This window comes from Heteronotia binoei, chromosome 21 (genome assembly GCF_032191835.1).
Source record: "Heteronotia binoei isolate CCM8104 ecotype False Entrance Well chromosome 21, APGP_CSIRO_Hbin_v1, whole genome shotgun sequence".
Lineage (NCBI taxonomy): Eukaryota > Metazoa > Chordata > Lepidosauria > Squamata > Gekkonidae > Heteronotia > Heteronotia binoei.
The window spans coordinates 143669940-143690141 of NC_083243.1; the positions used below are offsets into that span (position 1 = coordinate 143669940).

Here is a 20202-nt window from a genome sequence, read left to right on the forward strand (position 1 = left end):
TTACCTGACTGCCTGGTGCCGCTGATGGGAAGAGACCTGCTTTCTAAGTTGCAGGTCCGATTGACTTTTGAGAGAGAGCCAAAAGAGCTTTGAGTTGCGGAGGCTTACCTTTTCGAGCCCAGCTTGCTAATGCTTCGGCGTTTAAACTGGGCCACCGGGGAAGGAGCCGACAGGGTAACAGAGACTCTCAAACTGAAGCCCTGCCGGTGTTTTCAATGGCTGAACTGAATTGAAGGATAGGGCAGAGAGAAGTGGAAGGAGTGTGGAACGAAATGAACATGAAAGTGGTGGTGGAAACGGAGAGAGAGGTGGCGGAGAGAAGGTGAGCTGAGCGGCGGAGGGACAGAGGACGGAGAGTGTGTGAGTCCAGGATGGTGCAAAGAGGGGAAAGAAAGGACGGTTGTAATTGGAAGGAAGAGAGGAAAAGAGGAAGAAAAAGATCCGATTTGGAGGATGGTATAGGGGAGATTCGAACGAGGAGAGAGCTGAGGTGGAAACGAAGATGAGAGCGATGTGAAAGGCGAACAGTAAGAACGGAAAGATAGATGAAAATGGCACCGGTTGCTGGAAAGAACTGTGAGTAAGGGAAAGTTTCAGGCTGGAAATAGCAAGTAGGAGAGGGTTTGTGTAAATAGGAATTATATGGGACTAAAGTAAGTGAATGAAGATTGAAGGTAGTTGGAAATTGGAAAATAGAAGGCACAGGAAGTTTAAAGGAGGAAGATGACAGAAAACGAAAAGGTAGAGCTTAGCTTTTGGGGCCGGTCTACCTTAAGAGCTGCTTCCCTTTTAAGAGAAAGCCTTTTGTTCTAAATAAGCCTGATGGCCTGCAGGTGGCACTGTAGGTCCACGTTTAAAGGAGGAAGAGGTGGTTTTTAGTGATCTGTGTATTGCGGCTACCTCTTCCTTGAAGAATGGTAGAACATTGTGGCAGAAGGAGAAGGAATGTACTGAGATACTCTGAGGCACTGAAGATTTCTGAATAGGATATATAGAGAGAAGAAAGAAGAAGAAGGAAGAGGAAGAATAGAAGAAAGAAGGAAGAAAAAGGGGACTAAAAGTATATAATTCTGATAATATTGGTCTATAGAACATAGTTAAAGATTTAAAGGAACTGGTTATTTATTTATTGTTGGGAAAGTCATTCTGATGCATGAACTATATTATTATGTTATTTTGTAATTGATTGGGGAACAAGTGTTTTATAGAGTAATGAATTGTATTTGATACATTAGTTAACGTTTTGATTGGAATTTAAGTTGGAATCAATTGGAATAATTAATTGGTTAGTCTAGGAATACAAATGATTAATTAATATAGTTAGTAAGAATTGATCAAGAGTAAGGCAGTGAAGTAGTTAGGCTCTTTTTATAGTTATAAGTAGTGTTACTGGTGATTAAATACAAGTAGTTGGAAGAAGTAAGCAACTGTTGAATTCTTAAGAAATGGAGAATAAAATTAAGAAATTTGGACAGGGTACCCAACCAGGGGAAAGTAAATCGGGGTCACCTGCAATTAATCAGGAAGCTTTAGAAAAATTACAAAATATAATGATAGCTGGGTTTAAACAAAATCAAGAGGCCTTGGAAGAAATTAAAACCGAATTGATGGGAGAAATCAAGAAAAAAAATGAGCAAGTGGTGGAATTCCAAAAACAGTTATTGGGCAATACACAGCAAGTACATGAATTGTCGGCAAAGGTAGGAAAACTAGAGGATCAAGGAGAAGCAACGTCAGCTAGTATCCGGGAAAATAAAGCCAATTTGTTGGCGAAGAAATAATTGTAAGATTGGAAATGGATAAAGCGGCGTTTGTTTTAAGATTTCAAAATATTGCTGCGGAAAAGGGAGAGAACATAGAAAATAAGATTATTGAACTGTTGACTATAGATGAAGAAGAAATATTAGAAAACGGAAAGATCGAGATTGAATGGGCTAGAAGAGTTCAAGTCAGATTTACCTGAACTGTGATATGTGAGAAGATTTTGAGAGTAGTACAGGAAAAGGGCTTGAAATGCGAAGGCAATAATATCAAGGTTTTAAAAGATGTACCCTGGTCCATAAGAAAGAGACGTTTTGAATATAAAAAACTAACAATGTGGTTAATGAAACACTCCATACAATTTGGATGGCTGATATCAAAAGGAATTTTTTTCACTTACCAAACTAAGAGGTACAATATAGTATCAATAGAAAAGATGGAACATTTCTGGGAGAAATTTGTGGAGTCTAGTAGTCAGGAGCCGGAGTCTAGGGAAGACTGAGAAAAGGAATATGAACTAAATAGAACAGGAAAAGATGAACTGAAAAAGGAAAGAGTGAAGACAAGACTTCAAACAAAAAAGAACCAAAGGAAAATATCAGATAGTAACACTGCAATAGGATGACTACCAAAGTAGGATTACAGATTATGTCTGTAAATATAAATGGATTAAATGAGCCAAGAAAAAGAAGGACATTCTTGCAATTGCAAAAACTAAATTCTCAAATCATTTGTTTACAAGAAACGCATATTAGGAAAAATGACATAAAATATTTGCAAAATAAAAAATTGGGACAACTTTACCATTTATGTGATTCTGGGGGGAAAAGGGGAGTGGCTATATATATGTGCAGAAACAGATAAAATCCAATCTGTTATATAATGATGAGACCGGGAGGATCTTAATAGTAGAAGTAGAAATTAATGAAGCCAAAGTGATTCTGGGTAATATATATACTCCAAACGATAATCAGGAGAGATTTTATACGGTGCTACATGAGAAATTACTTGAATGTGGAGGGGAAAATTGTTGTATTTTGGGGGACTATAATGCTGCATTTGACGTGGAAAAAGATATAAAAATTGAGAAATTGAAGGCAAAAAAAAACTTTTTATAAAATGGCTGATGAATATAATTTGATAGACGTTTGGAGAATGAAAAACCCAGACGAAAGATTTTACCCATTACTCCCAAGCTCATAAATGTTGGTCCAGAATAGACATGTGTTGGATGTCTGCTGCCTTTATTAATCAAGCGAATATTTTACCAATGACGTTTTCTGATCATAGCCCAGTACAAGTGAACTTTCAAGACTCCCCGAGAAGCTTCCGTTGGACTCTGAACTTACAAATTTTAAGAGAAAGCATTCTTAAAAAGAGCTAAGAAGGAAGTAAAGATCTTTTTTGAATGTAATGTTAAAAAAGACGTGTCCACCATGCAAGTAACCTGGGACGCCTTTAAAGCTTTCTTCCGAGGAATCGCTATCAGTTATGCTGCAAGAAGAAAGAAAGAACGGATGAAATCATATAATGAGTTAGTAACAAAATTAAGAGAACGTGAGAAACAGCAAAAAGTTAAAGATACAAAAGAAATGAAATTAAAGATACAATCTATACAGCATGAAATAAACCTGGTGCTTACTGAAGAAGTGGAGAAGAAACTGAAGTGGGCGAAGCAAGATTATTTTGAAAGTGCCAACCAAACTAGCAGATGGTTGGCGTACAAACTCAAGAAAGAAAGAGAAAAAAGAATCCTAAGATCTTTAAAAAATGACGAAGGGGAGGAGGTTGTACAAAAGAATGAAAGGAATTGTTCAAAATTTTTATCAGAACTTATATAAAAAACAGGAGATTTTTGAACAACCCCAAGAAGAATATATGGAGAATGTTAAGATGAAACAATTAACTAAGGAGCAACAGGAAATGTTAGAGAACCCCATTACAATATATGAAATAATTGAAGCTATAAAAAGACACAAAAGTAACAAAACACCGGGTCCAGATGGATTACCGATTGAAGTCTTTAAATCTTTTGAGGAGGTTCTTCTGATTTCTTACATAAAAGGTAATAGAAGAAATACAAGAAACTGCTCTGATGCCAACATCGTGGAGAGAGGCACTGATCTCATTGATCCATAAAGAAGGGATGAATCCATCGGACATTAGAAACTATAGGCCGAACTCGCTACTAAACGCTGATTATAAAATCTTCACGACAATTCTATCCAACAGGCTTTAAAAAGTAATTTCTACAATAGTTCAGGAAGATCAAACAGGTTTTGTGCCGGGAAGGATGATGCGTCAAAACATAAGATTTATTTTAAATATCTTAGAATATTACCGAGAAGCAATTTGCGGGCATCATGTTAGATGCAGAAAAGGCGTTTGATAATGTCAATTGGAAATTTATTATAAAATCATTAGCAGCAGTTGGTTGTGGAGAAATATTCAGAAAACTAGTGGAAGCTATATACACCAAGCAAAGTGCGAAGAAAAATTTTAATGGATGCACCACTGATTTAATAGACATAGAGCAAGGAACTTAGCAAGGATGTCCCTTGTCTCCCTTACTTTTTGTCCTAAGTTTGGAATTTTTAACAAAGACAATAAGAGAGGATGCTGAAGTTAGGGGTGCAAAAATTAAGAACGAAGAGTTTAAAATCCAAGCCTTTGCAGACGATTTATTATTTATATTAGAAGACCCCAATTCTTCTATTGGACATCTGTAGGAAAAATTAAAACAATACGGAGAGGTATCGGGGTTCAAAGTTAATGTACAAAAAACCAAATTTTTGACTAAAAATATGATTAATGAGCAAATTGAGCAATTAGAAAGGAGATCAGGGTTTAAGCATGAAAATAAAATAAAATATTTAGGTATTTATTTAACGAACGATTTGTAGACACTACAACGAGACAATTATGAAATTTTTTTAAAAGAAATTAGAATTGACCTAGATAGATGCAAATCTCACTCTTGGGGCGAGTGGCAACAATCAAAATGAATGTATTACCTAGAGTTTTATTTCTGTTTCAGATGGTTCCAATTATCTTACCAAGAACCTTTTTTCAAAAACTCAACAAAATGGTTATGTCATTTATCTGGCAGAATAAAAAAACGAGAATAAAATTAAAAGTTTTGCAAGAAAGCAAACTAAGAGGAGGGTTTGCATTACCTGAATGGAGACTATACTACAAAGCGTGCTGTTTAGTATGGGTAAAACATTGGCTAGTATTGGAAAATAAAAGATTGTTAATACTTGAAGGGGCAGGATTAGTAAAAGGTTGGCATGATTATATTTGGTATAAGACTCCTCAGTACTCGATTCCCAAGGAGGCAGTAGCTGGCATCCTGAAGCACTTTGACAGGCTCCTCCATTATGGGATTCTTATTGAATGCCAGACCTCATGGAACAGTCCCCTTTTGCCAATCCAGAAGCCAGGCACCGATGATTACAGACCAATACAAGATTTACGCTCTATTAATTCTTGCACACAGACTTTGCATCCTGTCGTTCCAAACCCATATGTCTTGCTGGGACTTTTCCTGCCTCAGCCACTTATTTCTCAGTGGTAGATCTCAAGGATGCGTTCTTTTGTTTAAGACTAGCACCTGAAAGTCAGCCACTGTTTGCCTTCCAGTGGGAAGAGAAAGAGATTGGTAGAAAGTTACAATATACATGGACCTATTTACCCCAGGGATTCAAAAATTCACCCACCCTCTTTGGCAATGCCCTCAGCAAAGACTTGAGCCAGTTCCCAACTGTGCCAGGAGAAGTTGTGTGCCTTCAGTACATTGATGCTATTCTGATAGGGGCGAAAGACTTGCCAAGATGCCACTGCTGCCCTGTTAACACTTCTGACTGAGGCTGGGTATAAAGTGTCTCGGAAGAAAGCTCAGCTATGCCAAGAGACAGTGAAATTTTTAGGTTTCCATATATCCCAGGGCAGACGGCTGCTAGGCAGGGAGCGAAGAGACTGTGTGTGCCATTCCTGTGCCCACTACTGGCGCCAGCTGAGAGAATTCTTAGGAGCAGCAGGGTTCTGCAGAATTTGGCTCCCCAATTTTGCTATAACAGCAAAGCCCTTGTATGAAGCCACTAAGGGGGGAGAAAAAGCACCTTTTGAATGGACAGAGCAATGTCAAAATGCCTTTGAAACCTTAAAACACCAGCTCATGCAGGCCCCAGCTCTGGGATTACCTGATACTGACAAACCCTTTACTCTGTATGTGCATGAGCGAGAAGGAATATCAACTCCAAAAGAAAGTGCCCTATCCTTCGTTATTTCCAAATGGAGGGAAGGCATTTAAAAGGTGTGCAGTCCCTTTAAATGTGATTGCCAGAACTCCCTTTGGAATCCAATCATGCTTGTCACACCCTTACTCCTGGCTGCACCCCCAAAGTCTCTTAGCTCCACCCCCAAAGTTCCCAGATATTTCTTGAGTTGGACCTGGCAATCCTGTGTATTTTTAAAACAATTTTTATTAAAATAGATACACAAAAAAACCCACCATTGCCATAGTTCAGATTGGGGGTGGCCAAACTGTGGCTTGGGAGTCACATGCAGTTCTTTCACACTTATTGTGTGGCTCCCAGAGGTTGACGCTTACTCTTGAGTAAGTGTGCATAGCATCAGGACCTCAGTCAGCCTCTGAGTGCTAGCCCATAGGTAGGCAACTATTTCTACCATGTGCAAAGCAGGGAAAGAGGGGGAAATAGGCAGGCTTGCAAGCTCTCCGCCACAGAGGTCACCCAGGCACCTAGGATGGGGAAAGAGAGTGCAAGAGTCAAGGAAGAAAACAGCACATAAGGTGGCTGCAGCACTGCCTAGTCCAATATTAAGAATTTTAATAAAAACTTGTGTGCAGTATTTGTTCATGTATTGTGGCTCAAACATCTGACGTTTATTCTTCATGGCTCTTACATTAAACAAGTTAGGCCAGCTCTGGTCTAGATATGGACTGAAATAAGAAAAAAAAAATTCATGTCCATGCAGAAAGGTCTGATATGAAAAATACATAATGCCTTAGACTCCATCAGGGCATAATGGGAGTCTGTGGGAGCTAGAGTTGCCAGCTTTGAGGTAAGATTGCCCCATATTACAACTGATCTCCAGATGACATAGATCAGTTCTACTGGAGAATATGGTTGCTTTAGAGGGTGGACTCTATGGCATTATGCCCTACTGAGGTCACTTCCCTCCCCAAACCTTGCATCCCAAAGCTCCACCCCCAAATCACCAGGAATTTCCCAACCTAGAGCTGGCAATCCTAGAAAAAGGGGGGAGGCTATGGGGGCTTTCGGGAAAGAAAAAGAGGAAATAGTGAAGGGGGGGGGGGATGAGGTCTCCTGCAAGTCCTTGCAAGTTCCCACTTGTTGCTTTCTAAATTTTAGAAACTGCAGCTGACTCTATCTTGACAAGTGATGCATATCTCTCTTTAAAAACGTGTTCCTGATAGTGGACAGTACTGGTAGTTGCGGGAGGGGGGGGAGGGACACAGTATGTGAGTTTATCCTGTATATTGAAAAAGATGGTTGTGACGGAATCGGCCCGATTCAGCCTTCAGACCCAGTCCCATCAACTCCCTTTTGGGTTGCCAACTCCTGGAGGGAGCTACTTTTCTTCCTGCCAATTGGGCATGTTGCCACCACCTGCTCATTTAGGGGTTTCTGACTGAGAGGAACAGGACTCCCAATCCCCCATTCCAGTTCTGAGGTCTGGCCTCTAGGTCCTCTGCCAACCCAGCACCTGGTTATCACAGAGACCAAAGTCCTTCTTTGGGAGACCCCTGGAGGACTGGCAGTCTTGCCAACTGCATGCCTTCCCCCGGACCAGTAGCATGGTCTAAGGCAGTTGGGGAAACGATGTGGTACAGAGGGAATCCTCTTTAAACAAACATAACATTTATTTACAACCTACAGCTATCTACAGGCATTTTTTGGAAAAGTGAACAGAAGCAACAAATCATAGTAGGGAAAAAACGCTCCTTCTCTCCCTATTATACTACTTGCCCTGACCATACCTTCCAGAACAGAGAGACTCATCAACTCAACTGAACTGACTGAACTCAAATTCAAACTCTAACTGAGGTTTTCCCACCCAAAATCTTCAATATAAAACCCACTTCCCGCCCAGGAACTGGTTTACCCTCCTGCAGGCTTCTGGGAGAGCAGCCTGAAAGACTTCCTGTCTCTCTAGGAGGCCTCCTCAGAATTGCTGCTTCCAGACAGGAGGGGAGGGGGGAGGAGGATGAGACTAGGCCCAAAACCTTCTTTGAGTTTGACAGCCTCTTCCTGCCAACTCACAGATAACCCTAGCTTAAAATGGCATTTCTCCACAATGGCATTTTTCATAATTCCATTCAAAGCTTATGAATACCGCACAAAATTTTGATCAGTAGTTTGTTCTTTCCTTAAGACATACAAAAAATTATTGGCATTTATGTGGCTTTTTTTCATTTATTGTGAAATGCAGATTTTCTTACTAGTCAGCAATGAATACTTTTGTTTATTTATTAGAACAGCTTGTCTAAAAGTGTTCTTTCCTTTTTTAAAACGCCTGATCTATAGTTTAGAAAATAGTCCACAGAGATAGTCCATGAATGCTGAACAATGCTGTTTTCTATGGATTTATAGAGGAAATAAGCTTTAGCTATTTTTAAAAAGAGAAATCTCTTTAAAGCTCATTAAAATACCTACTGGCTTAACAAAATCAATGTTGCAAATGCACTGTACCACCACTTCATGGGACCTGTTGCAAGAAACCAAATTAGATCTTGTTATGCAAGTGTCATGTTATCTAGATTAGTCGATACAGATATTTTTGGTAAACAATTTAGGTGGTCAAATGTATGAGAAAGTAACAAACAACTATTTGGATATATTAATAGCTCACATATAAAATAAATTACATGTTTGACTGGCAGCATTTGTAAAGATGTTGATTGGAATCAGATTAGTAAAATCTAAGAGATTAAGTTGCCAATTTCCATTGATATCAAGTAGGGTTGCCAGCCTCCAGGTGGGTCCTGGAGATTTCCCACTTTTACAACTGATCTTCAGCTGCCAGAGATCAGCTGCCCTGGAGAAAATGGCTACATTGAAGGATGGACTTTATGGCATTCTACCATGCTGAGGCCCCTCGTTTCCTCCAATCCCACCCTCTCCTGGATCCACCCTTAAAGTCTCCAGGTATTTTCCAACACAGACCTAGCAGCCCTAATATCAAGTAATCTTTTTGCTGTTTTCCAACCAGTTATTTTTGCGATTTTGAAACCAAGTATATGATCAAAGATTTCAGGTTTTCACGGCTGGTAACATCATTAGGGTTTGTAGAATCTTTCGGGATCAAGTGCCGTGTTCTACTGGAGAAAGTTTTCCTTCCAGACGTTTCGTTCTCAGCTGCGGAGAACATCCTCAGTGGCATTGCAGCCGGAGCAGGCGCTCAGACCTTCTTGACTGCTGTGCATTGAGTGGGGCCAGGGCTGCTGGAGAGCTGCTATTTGTAGGCTGGAGGGGGTGTGATGAAAGGGCAGTTGGTTTGTGGATGTGCCCATTGTTTGGTGGGGCTTCCTGGAAGGGTAGTGATAAGGAAACTGGCTGTTGAATGTGACCATTGTTCTGTGTTAATTGCTGGGAAGGTTGGAAGGGGTTTGAAGATAAGGAAGATGGTTGTTGACTGTGCTGATTGTTCTGTGGAATTTGCTGGTTGTTCTGAGACTTTTCACGGCTGGTAACATCATTAGGGTTTGTAGAATCTTTCGGGATCAAGTGCCGTGTTCTACTGGAGAAAGTTTTCCTTCCAGACGTTTCGTTCTCAGCTGCGGAGAACATCCTCAGTGGCATTGCAGCCGGAGCAGGCGCTCAGACCTTCTTGACTGCTGTGCATTGAGTGGGGCCAGGGCTGCTGGAGAGCTGCTATTTGTAGGCTGGAGGGGGTGTGATGAAAGGGCAATTGGTTTGTGGATGTGCCCATTGTTTGGTGTTGTTCACCATGGTTCCCGTCAAAGAAACCCTTGTTCAACTACAACACATCTTTCCTGATGACATCACTGCCCTATTCCACCACGTGCTCACCACTACCTACTTCCAATGGAACAATAACTTTTATGAACAGATCGATGATCTGAAAACAAAAGCAAAACAAAAAATTGTTACTGACCCTTTCCCATGAAGTCCTTCCTGTTTCCTGCTCAGCCTTAAAGGTACATATTTTAAAAACGGACCTATAGGAACTCTAAAACTACATGGTGACTGTATGTCAGCTTGTGTTCCATTGAAGCTAACTCTGCTATTTGAAATGTTTGTTTACCGCTAACTAACCCTATGAATCTTAGCCTACTAACACTAGTGCCATTGTAGAATGTGAAAGGGGGGAAGGAGGAGGTGATTGAGGTGCCAAAGGCCAGTAAGGTCTTTGAAGTGCAAAAATGCTCGGCCGCTTCTCAGGCGCCTGCTGGAACCGAGCAAGGACACCACCGGGAGGAAGATACAGTTTGCATATGGGAGAGATAAGGGCGTGTGAACCAGGTACTTCCAAAAGACAAACTGCAACTTTATTATGAGAAGTGATTTAAACCCCCAATGCTTTGATGTATGTCCATAAATGCCAATACCTTTCCTTACTCGTTATCAGTTTCAAAGAACCCGTGTAGAGAGTAGCATTGTTGTAATCAATAAATGAAGCTTAGTTTTTGAACAAAGACAAGTCTGATCATTTTGAAACTTCAATGAACCCTTTGCTGACACTGTGGGGGTGGGGCTTCCCCCACCAGCCAGCTGGCTGGGGGCAGGGGAAGCCTGTAAAAACGAGGGATCCCCCAGTGTGACCTGGGGATTGGGAAGCCTAATTTTAGATAGCAGAGTTATAAACTTTATAAAGGACACAGACAAACAATTAAAGATTTTTTTACAAACTTAAAAACATGCTTAAAACATTAGCACTCATTAGTCTCAAAGGTGCTTTCTTTGTATTTCTCTCATGGGATGCAGGGAACTGGGCAAAGGAAGCTGTGGCTCTTTCCTGCATTACCTAGGGGACTAGGAGGGGGAGGGAGCCTCAGCCAGTGGAGAGTAGAGATTTTGCTCTGTAGCTCCTGTGCGATTGAGCAAGCCTTGCAAAGCAAGCTGTTACACAAAAAGAAGCAAGACAGAGGGAGAAGGAAGTAGAAGACAGCCAGTTGCTCGGGGTCCTAATAGGAGCCCTCCTGGGGCCTGATTTGGCCCGTAGGCCAGATGTTTGACACCCCTGTAATAGGCCATTCCATAAATGTTTCAAAGCACAATACTAAGTTCATGAACTGCTAAGAAGATTTTCCTTATTCTGCTCATTAAATCATGTACTCTCAGTTATAAACGTTTATATTCATAACTGTTTGCAGATTATTACTGTTTTTTCCTTACAGATTAACTGTTTTTTTTCTTAACTAGCCAGTGCTTTTCTTAAATTATACTTTTGCTTGCTTTCTTGATAGTTTTGTCAACCTGGAGGATGGCATCTGTCCAGAGAGAGGAAGCAGCCTACGTTCTTTGTTGTGGTTTTGACAGATATAAACTCTGAACGGCACTACTGCTCTTGCCTAACTTTCTATGAGGCTGAGATCAATCTTCAGGTAAATATCTTGCTGCAGCAGTGACTGGTAAAGAATTTACACAGTATTACTCAAAGAATATGGAATTGTGTTGCCCTATTAAATTGGGTACATTTGGTTTCATGTGTGCAAATAACTCAAAAATCTCATTGACTACGTTTTCCTTCCATGTGCACACATAACTTAAAAATCTCATTGGTTGTATAGAGACTGGTTCCAAAACAAATTGAATTAAGAACCAAAAGGTTAATTATATTAAATCTAATGACCAAATAATATCACTTGTTATACAACATAAATACTGTTGAATATACAAAAATATGCTATTACAAATTGGATAAAAACAGATATAATTTTAAATAGTAGCCTAAATTCAAGACAAAATCACACAATAGTATCAAGCCTAAATCATATGTGAGCAAGACCTTATGTGTTTCAGCCAATTTGGCCTTCCTCAGTGGTCAAACATACTTATTGCACATAGACTCGAGATAATACAATAAGCTAAAATTGGGACCAATTAAAATTGTTTATAATAAGTCTCAGTGACTCAAGTCAGAGATATGATACAGAAGCTTCATTTTAAACATCTTCTGCCTTGGTCATGTATTCATATCTTGAATGATACTTCAATTATGTGCCCTTCTCTCTTGGTCCAAGGAAAATGGATTCTTAATGTAGTCTGGAGCCATTGGGGAAACAGAGGTGTCATATTTGCAGAGACTGGTTCCTACACCTTCTTTTCCCACTTGACTGGCACTTTATTACCCTGCTATTCGGTATAAGTGTCTTTCCAGTCACCTCCATCCAAGCCATGTCTCATAATCTTCAGCCTAACAGATATAACCTGCTGTAATTGGGGTTTTTGACACCATTTATATTTGTAGATGTCCCAGTCCAGTCAAGCCATAATTGTATTACAGCTTAACTCTGATGCACTTACTACTATTAGCAAGACATACTTATTTGTGAACTTTCTGTTGATGTTCTGTATGGAGAGATTTGAATTAAAACCTATATTACATAAACTTGTGAGGATTTTAGTGAATTTACAAGTTCTCTATTCCAAATGCTATGGTTTTCAATGGTGATGTTTATTCAAAATATATTTTATTGCTTCTTTCCGGATAAATACTGAGATCTTTCTTTTCATATTTTATGTTTTTATACAAAGCACTTCAGCATGATACTTCATTTGCTCCCTTATTTGTGATTTAATACAGTTTTGATTCTGTTTTTGGTTTAGTTTAAAAAACACACACACTCCCTCTGCTGGATACTGATATATTGGAATAAAACAAAACATTGCAAATAAACTCTCTTACACTCAGATATATAAAATAAAGTGGGTGGAAGTATAATCCATATATTTGCATACGTGCAAAATATACTCTGTAAATACCTTCTTTCCACGCTTTCTTCTTAATTTTTTATTATTTTGAATGTTAATCATTAGTCGCTAAAATATTGGACTAGAGAGGCTTGGGCTATTTTAAAACTGCTCTGCGTTGATCTTGGACTAGCTATTTTCTTTCAGCATAACCCACTTCACTAGGCAGTTGTGATGGTCAAAACATGGACCATTTATGCTACCCTTAGGTTTTTTGGAGGAAAGGCTGGCGTAATGATTAAGGAATCATTTTCCATAGACTCATAGTATTGTGAAGATGTTCCTTCAACTGGAAATGTTACATTAAAGTTTGGGTGTAATCTTGGCAATTTCCCTTTTAAGTATGTATGTATCTTATTAATTTTTTGGACCGCTTTAATCAGTTCAAAAATAGATGCTTAAGTAATCCACTCAAATTAGAAATTTCAAATAACTTCTTTATGACTTATTGTTTTGGAAACCACCTTAGGAAGAATCTAAGGACAATGATAGATAATGCAACATAAAATTGTGAAATGTTGGAATAATGTTCAGAACAGCTTCATTCCAACATTTCTTCTTGGCTAAGATAAAGAGTAGTTTCCTTCCAACATTATGCATGACAATAAGTATTCACAAGTAAAACAATGGCATGAGTTTTGCTAGCAACAGGTTTCTAAATTATGTTTCAGTTGGCTTTAGATGTATAATTGTAGAAACTAATTAAAAACCTTCAAGGGAAAAAAAAGATTCATGACAAAAGTTTCCGTACGGCTAACAATGCTAAGACGGTTTGAGTTGCTGAGACTTAATGTTTTCAAGGGATGGTTTAAACAGAAGAAAACACAAATAAATCAGATGGAATAATTGAAGTACAGTTAGCTCAAAATCCCTAGGAAGAATTGTCAATTCTGTTGTCTTTTAGATAAGAAGTGGATTTCTGTCATGAAGTTTCAGATCCTTGTGTAAATCTTTGGGAAACTATAAAGAATTGTGCAGCTCTAGATGTGTTGTACGCTTACACTGAGTTACCCAAATTGGTCTACGCATGTCAGGGCCATCATGTGCAAAAGTGTTCCGTGGCTAGCATGGAGCAAACCCAGGTCTTTAAGGTACTTTAATATACTTGGGATCTTAAGCCTGTGTATACCAACATCCAGATTCAGATCAGCAACTGGAAAATTGAGGGAGGAAAGACCTTTAAACATAAAGAGTTTTTTATTTTATAAACAGGAAAAGAGATCAAATTAATCTATGTAAGTAGAAAAACCGCAGTGAAAATTACACAAAAGCAATGCAGCAAATGACACACAAAAATCTTTACCTAGAAAACTGCCTACTTATTGGGAAATTAAACTAAAAGGGGAGAACAAGACATAGGAGCCTGCTCCTGGAGAGGAGGAGGGGAAGTTCATTGGTGATGTAGCAGTATTGGGGGATAAGACTGATCAGGCAGGGGAAGGAGATGCAGAGACAGGTCCAAGAAACAGTGCAGCAAGAGGCCAACCAAGAAGCTGAGGTAACAGTATGTGTTCCAAACCGGCTATATTTCCTTGGGAAGTCTTGGAAGTTAGGTAGGTAAGTATCTATGAACAGGTATTTGTCATGATTGGGAAAATTGCTGGAATTGGCCCATTGCTTATTGTTTTGGAAATCTAGGTCATTAGTTAGGATCAAATTATCTGGGAAGAGAGTTGTTCTCCTTCAGGGCACTCCCCTTCCCAAAGATCTTTGGTATTGATTGTTTTGGCCTGGTCTGTGATACTTAGGAGAGTTTAGATGTTTTGCTGGTGTGCCATCTGCCTAGCACACCAGCAGACAGTCTACTGAGCCTACTGGAGGCAGTAGCAGGCTAGGCTTTAGAGTCCGCTAGACTGATAGTGCTGGGAGACTTCAACGTCCATATCAATGCTGTCACTACCTCACAGCTGCACATACTATTCAATGGACAAGGAGGTGGAACTCTCAGAAAGATTCAGGAGTTGCACTCCTGTGAGCTCCCACTGAATCTGAGGCCTGGATCTGACTAGTATTGATGTAGTGCCATGGTCAGATCATTTTACCCTGAAGGCCCAGCTGGGTACCCCAGATCTCCTCCTTACCTTGTTCTTTCTTTCTTTCTTTCTTTCTTTCTTTCTTTCTTTCTTTCTTTCTTTCTTTCTTTCTTTCTTTCTTTCTTTCTTTCTTTCTTTCTTTCTTTCTTTCTTTCTTTCTTCTCTCTCTCTCTTTCTTTCTCTCTCTCTCTCTCTCTCTCTCTCTCTCTCTCTCTCTCTCTCTCTCTAGTTAGTAAGTGATATGAACATGTTCTTAGTCAACAGAATTAGCTAGCTATCTTCTGATAGTCACGTTTTAATTAACTCTTTTTAGAGAAATTCATTTTGTGAAGATATTGTTGAGCATCCTGTTTCCTGTTGTTTCCAGAATGTCCCACCCTGGCACCTTACTGCACATGTGCCAGGGCAGCAAGGAGGAGCTGTAGCTCTGTGCCATCCTAGGATATGGAATGTTCTTTGATCAGATGTAGATGGAACCATGCCTGGATGGGCAGAACTAGAAGAGCACAATGGCTGTCTTGCAACAGCTGCCAAATGGTCAGTCCCCTCCCCCCCCCCCCCGCTGTCCTAGCACAGGTGCAACTCCTCCCCTGCTGCCCTGGTGCAGGTGCAGTTGAGTGGAAGGAGAGGAGTAGCTTCTTATCCTGCTGGTAGGCAGTCATCATGCAACTTTGCCAGCTCTTCCTGCAGCTTCATTTTTCTTGCTGCAGCCAAGCAGGATGGGAGAGAGAGGGGCTTTGAGAAGCCAACTGTGGAAGCAGAAAGACCCAGCCACCCCTCCCTTCCCTCCTGCTTGGCTGCAACAGAAAGAGCCAGTGAGGCCTTGGTGACTGACCACAGGAGTAAGGTGTGTGACGCACTAATGGATTATCACATTAATGGTGGCCATTTTCTTCCAGCAGCCCTTTGCCTCAAGCAAAAGTTCTGCCACAGTTGCTCTATGGCTCTGTGTTAGGACCTCCACCTACTAACTTTACCTCTTTGGAAAATCCAAATTTTTAAGCTCTATCTTCCAAGTACCCACATGTGTGACTAATGCAAGTTTACGTCTAGAATCAGGCTTGGTTACAGTTGAAGCTAAGGTGAAGCTTACTTCCCTTCATCACTGGCTGAGACTAAGGCGAAATCCACCATGTCTTATGATTTTATTTTTAAAAAGATGGATTTTATCCGTCCTGGGCAAAAGGGGTCCTTCAGAATCTCCAATCTATTGGACTGGCAGAAGGCAGCATCCTCCGACTAGACAGCTCTCATGCCAAAGCACTGATTCAGTAAAGGATACTTGATATCAAGAGGCAGGAAGATAACACTGAAGTACCTAATTTTTAATTCCAGAGAACCGCAAATACTTAACTACAACAGCTGCATATCTGTCATTACTGGTGGTACCCAAACATAGAAGAGCCTATACATTGGCAAGATGGCAGGCTCTTCCTTCTGCAATCCTTGATGGAAAATATAAAAAGATACCCTTGGATCAAAGACTATGTATCTGTGGATCTAATGAGATTGAATCAATTGAGCATATCCTATTACACTGTAATATGTATGTGGATATCCTTGTGAAGTTCATTGTCCCTCTGCTTCAATCTTACCCCGGATGTTCTGATAAAGAAATCACAGCGAGTCTTCTGAAAGGGACTAACTCTCGAACAACTATTAATTGTGCAAAATTCTTCGCAGCTGTTTATAGAATACGCCAGAGATGCACAGCAACAAGTTGATTTGTTTTATTACAGGGTAAAACGGAATTTTTATCTAGTTTTATATTGTTTCCCTTGATTGATACCTTTTTGTTTTATTCTGATCTATTGTCATAATAAATATATATTGATTGACTAGGGTGGGTGGGTCTTGCATCCTCCCTGGGTGGGGTCGGGCCACTGCAGATTTGGGAGGGAGCGCCAGCCCAGAACCCACTGCTTGGCTACAAGCCTGAGTTAATGTGCAGTTGGCCTCTGGGATAAAACCTCCTACTCCTCTGAGGTGATTGCAATACGATTGATACCTTCTGTGATTTTCAGCTTCAGATCCTGATTCCAGAGCTCTGAGTACAAAGAACTTTACTATAGCGTTATAAGCAGATGAAATGACCAAAACCTAAGAGGTCCATCATGGTTATCTTCAGAACTAAAAAAGAAAAAAAACCCATAAGAATAGGCCTTTCTGCCCCTTAAGTAGGTGGTTTTAGCCATATTTTGGAGAACTCTGGAACAGAGCCACCAGAGCTAGTCCTTAAAGCAGGGGTGGGAAACATCCGACCTGAAGGCCATTTACAGCCCTCAAGATCACTTGGTCTGGCCCTCAGGGATTGGCTGAGCCAAGCCAAGCCACATGGCAGACTCCCTGGGACCTGGCAGACCGGCGAGGATTGTGGGGCCCAGCCACACTATGCGGTGGCCTCCCCAGGGCCTGGCTGGCTGGCCAGGATCACTGCGGGGCCTGGAAAATCACTGTCACAGTTCAAATAAGTTTCCCCCTCATTTCTTTATTCCCCTTTCTTTCTATTTCTTCCCCCCATTTCTTTGTTTCCCTTCATTCCCCTTTCTTTCCCCTTCTTTCTTTCCTTTTATTACCCTTTCTTCTCACATTTCTCTCTGTCTCTCTCTCTCTCTGTGGAGCCTGAGTGGTGGGCATTGTGAAAGACTGCTGCTGGGGTATGTGGGTGCCTTTAAAGGTCTGCCGGGAGCAGCTGCAGTTTCTGCATGAAGGGAGGGGTGGCGGGGTGGAGGGTGGGAGCCATCCACCACCAGTTCAGTGTGCACTTGACCACCAGTTCAGTGTGCACTTGATTATCCAAGATGGTGTGGCCTAATATGCTAATGAGTTCCAGCTGGGCTTTTTCTACAAAAAAAGCCCTGGACATAGGCATTTGCCTAGGGCAGTGGGCTGGGTGTGTGTGCGTGTGCCAAATTAGGCTCTCCCCACATGACTTCAAATAGAAAAACAATTATTTACACTAATTTTGCCAGCCTGAATTGTTGATAATTTTGTATGGTCTGCAAATGATGTTATAAATATCCAAATGACCCTTGGCAGAAAAAAGGTTTCCACCCCTGCCTTAAAGACATCAAAGAGATTATCCCAATACTAAGAACTCAGCTCACAGAGCACAACCTCACAATATTCAGTTTATCAAGTGATTCTCCAGAGAGCTGCTGGAAAACTCTTCGTGAGATGCAGTCACCTTGCTCCAGTGCCGTGGAGCTCAACCGGCTCATAGTACTGTGACTCTGCCAGAAGTTCCTCACATGTCTTCTGGAGTCAGCATTGCCAGCCGCAGTATCAGACCAACCTCTCCTTGCTTTCCTGCATACCATTGGGAAAACAAGGAGCAATATTGCAGGGAATGTAACCAGTATTCTGTGACTTCTTACAGTGATCATCCAACATGCTTTGATAGCCTTTTGGAATTAACAAACTCCTTAACCTTGACTTGAAGACACCAGCATGCAATATTATTGGGTACAGCTTTTCTTCTGCTGCCAGAAACATTCACACCTTAGTTCTGGTTAACAATGATAGGTTTGATAGGAAATTAAGTACTGCATACATTTCAGTCTCCCCCTCCCCACCAATTTCTGTTCTTTTTCTGTAGGAAAAAAAAGGGGGGGGGATACATTCCTCCCCACATGGCATCAAAAGTACTATGCAAGAATCCATGTGTTCCTTTGTATTTTTGTAGTGCAGTGTATTTTAATATTGCTCTGAATGGCATCCTCATACTTTGGTTTCTCTCAATAAAGTTTCTGTGATTATTTTTCTGTCTTGTCTTCCTTTGAACCTTCTATTGGAACCCCACTACTTTGTCAAAAAAAATACCTAAAGAATGTGGCAGTCCAAGTCCTGGGTTTTGGCCATATTCCATTCTTAGCTGGGTGTTACAATGCAAGTCAGACAGTGGAAGAGAGCACTCCTATAGTGAGTGAATTTTGGGAAGTGGGCTTATTAATTCAAAACATTTGTCAGCTGACACATGAGCCAACCATATAGTAATAATGTTTTAATTTATTTGCCATTAGACTGGCTGTTCAGTATTGTGCAAAGAGTTCATCTGCAGATCAGACAGAGGTACTGTCTACTCTTTTATTCAAGTCCGTATTTAAGTACACTTAAGTTCCAAAATGATACTCTTTCTTAATTGGTGCAAGTGTATAATTTATTTTTATATATATCCCTCCTGTGTAGATCAAAGAATCTGGGGTATATGTTTCTGCAAACCTGGGCATTTCCCAAAATTTGAAGAAAAATATAAAAAGTTTAAAAAATACAGGGTTAAAAGTATCCTGTTGTATCTATCCATATATCAAGAAAAAGTACAAGGAGATTAGCCAAAAAAAGGAGGGCAAGAAAGCATCCAACTGAATGGGTTGGTGAGGGAGGCAAAGGAAAGCACACAACTGGGCGGGGTGGAGGATCTTCATTGCTGTCAGATGGCCATCTAGCCTCTATTTAAAAACCTTCAAGGAAGGAGAGCCCACCACCTCCCAAGGAAGCCTGTTGCACTGAGGAACTGCTCTGATGGTCAGAAAGTTCTTCCTGATGTTGAGCCGGAAACTCTTTTGATTTAATTTCAATAGAAGTGTAGGAGCCTTCCTGAAAGGGTTACCAACCCCTGGTTAGGGTCTGAAGTTCTCCTGGAATTACAACTGACCTCCAGACTACAGAGATCATTTTTCTTAGGGGAAATGGCAGATTCAGAGGACAGACTGTATGATATTGTATTCTTCCCAACCCCAAATGCCATCTTCCCAGGCCGATCCCCGAATCTCTGGGAATTTCTCAAGCGAGAGTTGGCAACTCTACCTCCTCTGGGATATCATCCTGCCAAATGGGAACAGGATTTTTTTAAATGGATCAATTCTCTTTTTTTGAAAATGTCTTCATACAAGAGAGAAAAAATACCACTTCATTCTTGCTCACTTTGAAACAAGTTCACAATTTGTTTGGATGAAAAAGCATAGGATTTCACACATACTTCCTAAGTGAAGTGATCATTGTGAAGACTAAAAACTAGAGTGTAGAAATTGTATTATGGTTAACCCTTAACTGTTTATTTATAAGACAAATTGAAATAAGTTGCCTACATTGTTTACTTTTGCCTTGGTATTTAATTAACTAAAGATAATAAAATGCTTTGTATTCTAGAATTATGACAACAAAAGTTGCTCAGCCTGCATAAACTCACTAATGTCATAAAATCAGAAACTATATTTTGTGCATTTACTTACACAAAACATGTTCAGTTGATTAAAATGCTTCTTCAAGTCACTTCTCCTGCATGTTTTTAGATACTAGACTTGCTAGTTTTGGCTTTGTTATATTGTAAACAAGGTCAAACTGTTCTAGAACATTTTTTACAGCATTAGGAGGAAAAATTGTTAGCAATGCATGTACGTGACTGCGTGCTATCTCTTTTCACTCAA

General features: G+C 40.3%; 1 protein-coding gene across 1 annotated transcript in view; it reads left to right on the plus strand.

The window, feature by feature from the left end:
- SBF2 (SET binding factor 2) overlaps positions 1-20202 on the plus strand; it is a 540115-nt gene that overhangs the window by 192958 nt on the left and 326955 nt on the right. The window contains exon 3 of the mRNA XM_060263154.1: positions 11237-11374. Coding sequence (XP_060119137.1) covers positions 11237-11374 — 138 coding nt within the window. The remainder of the gene's footprint in view (positions 1-11236; positions 11375-20202) is intronic.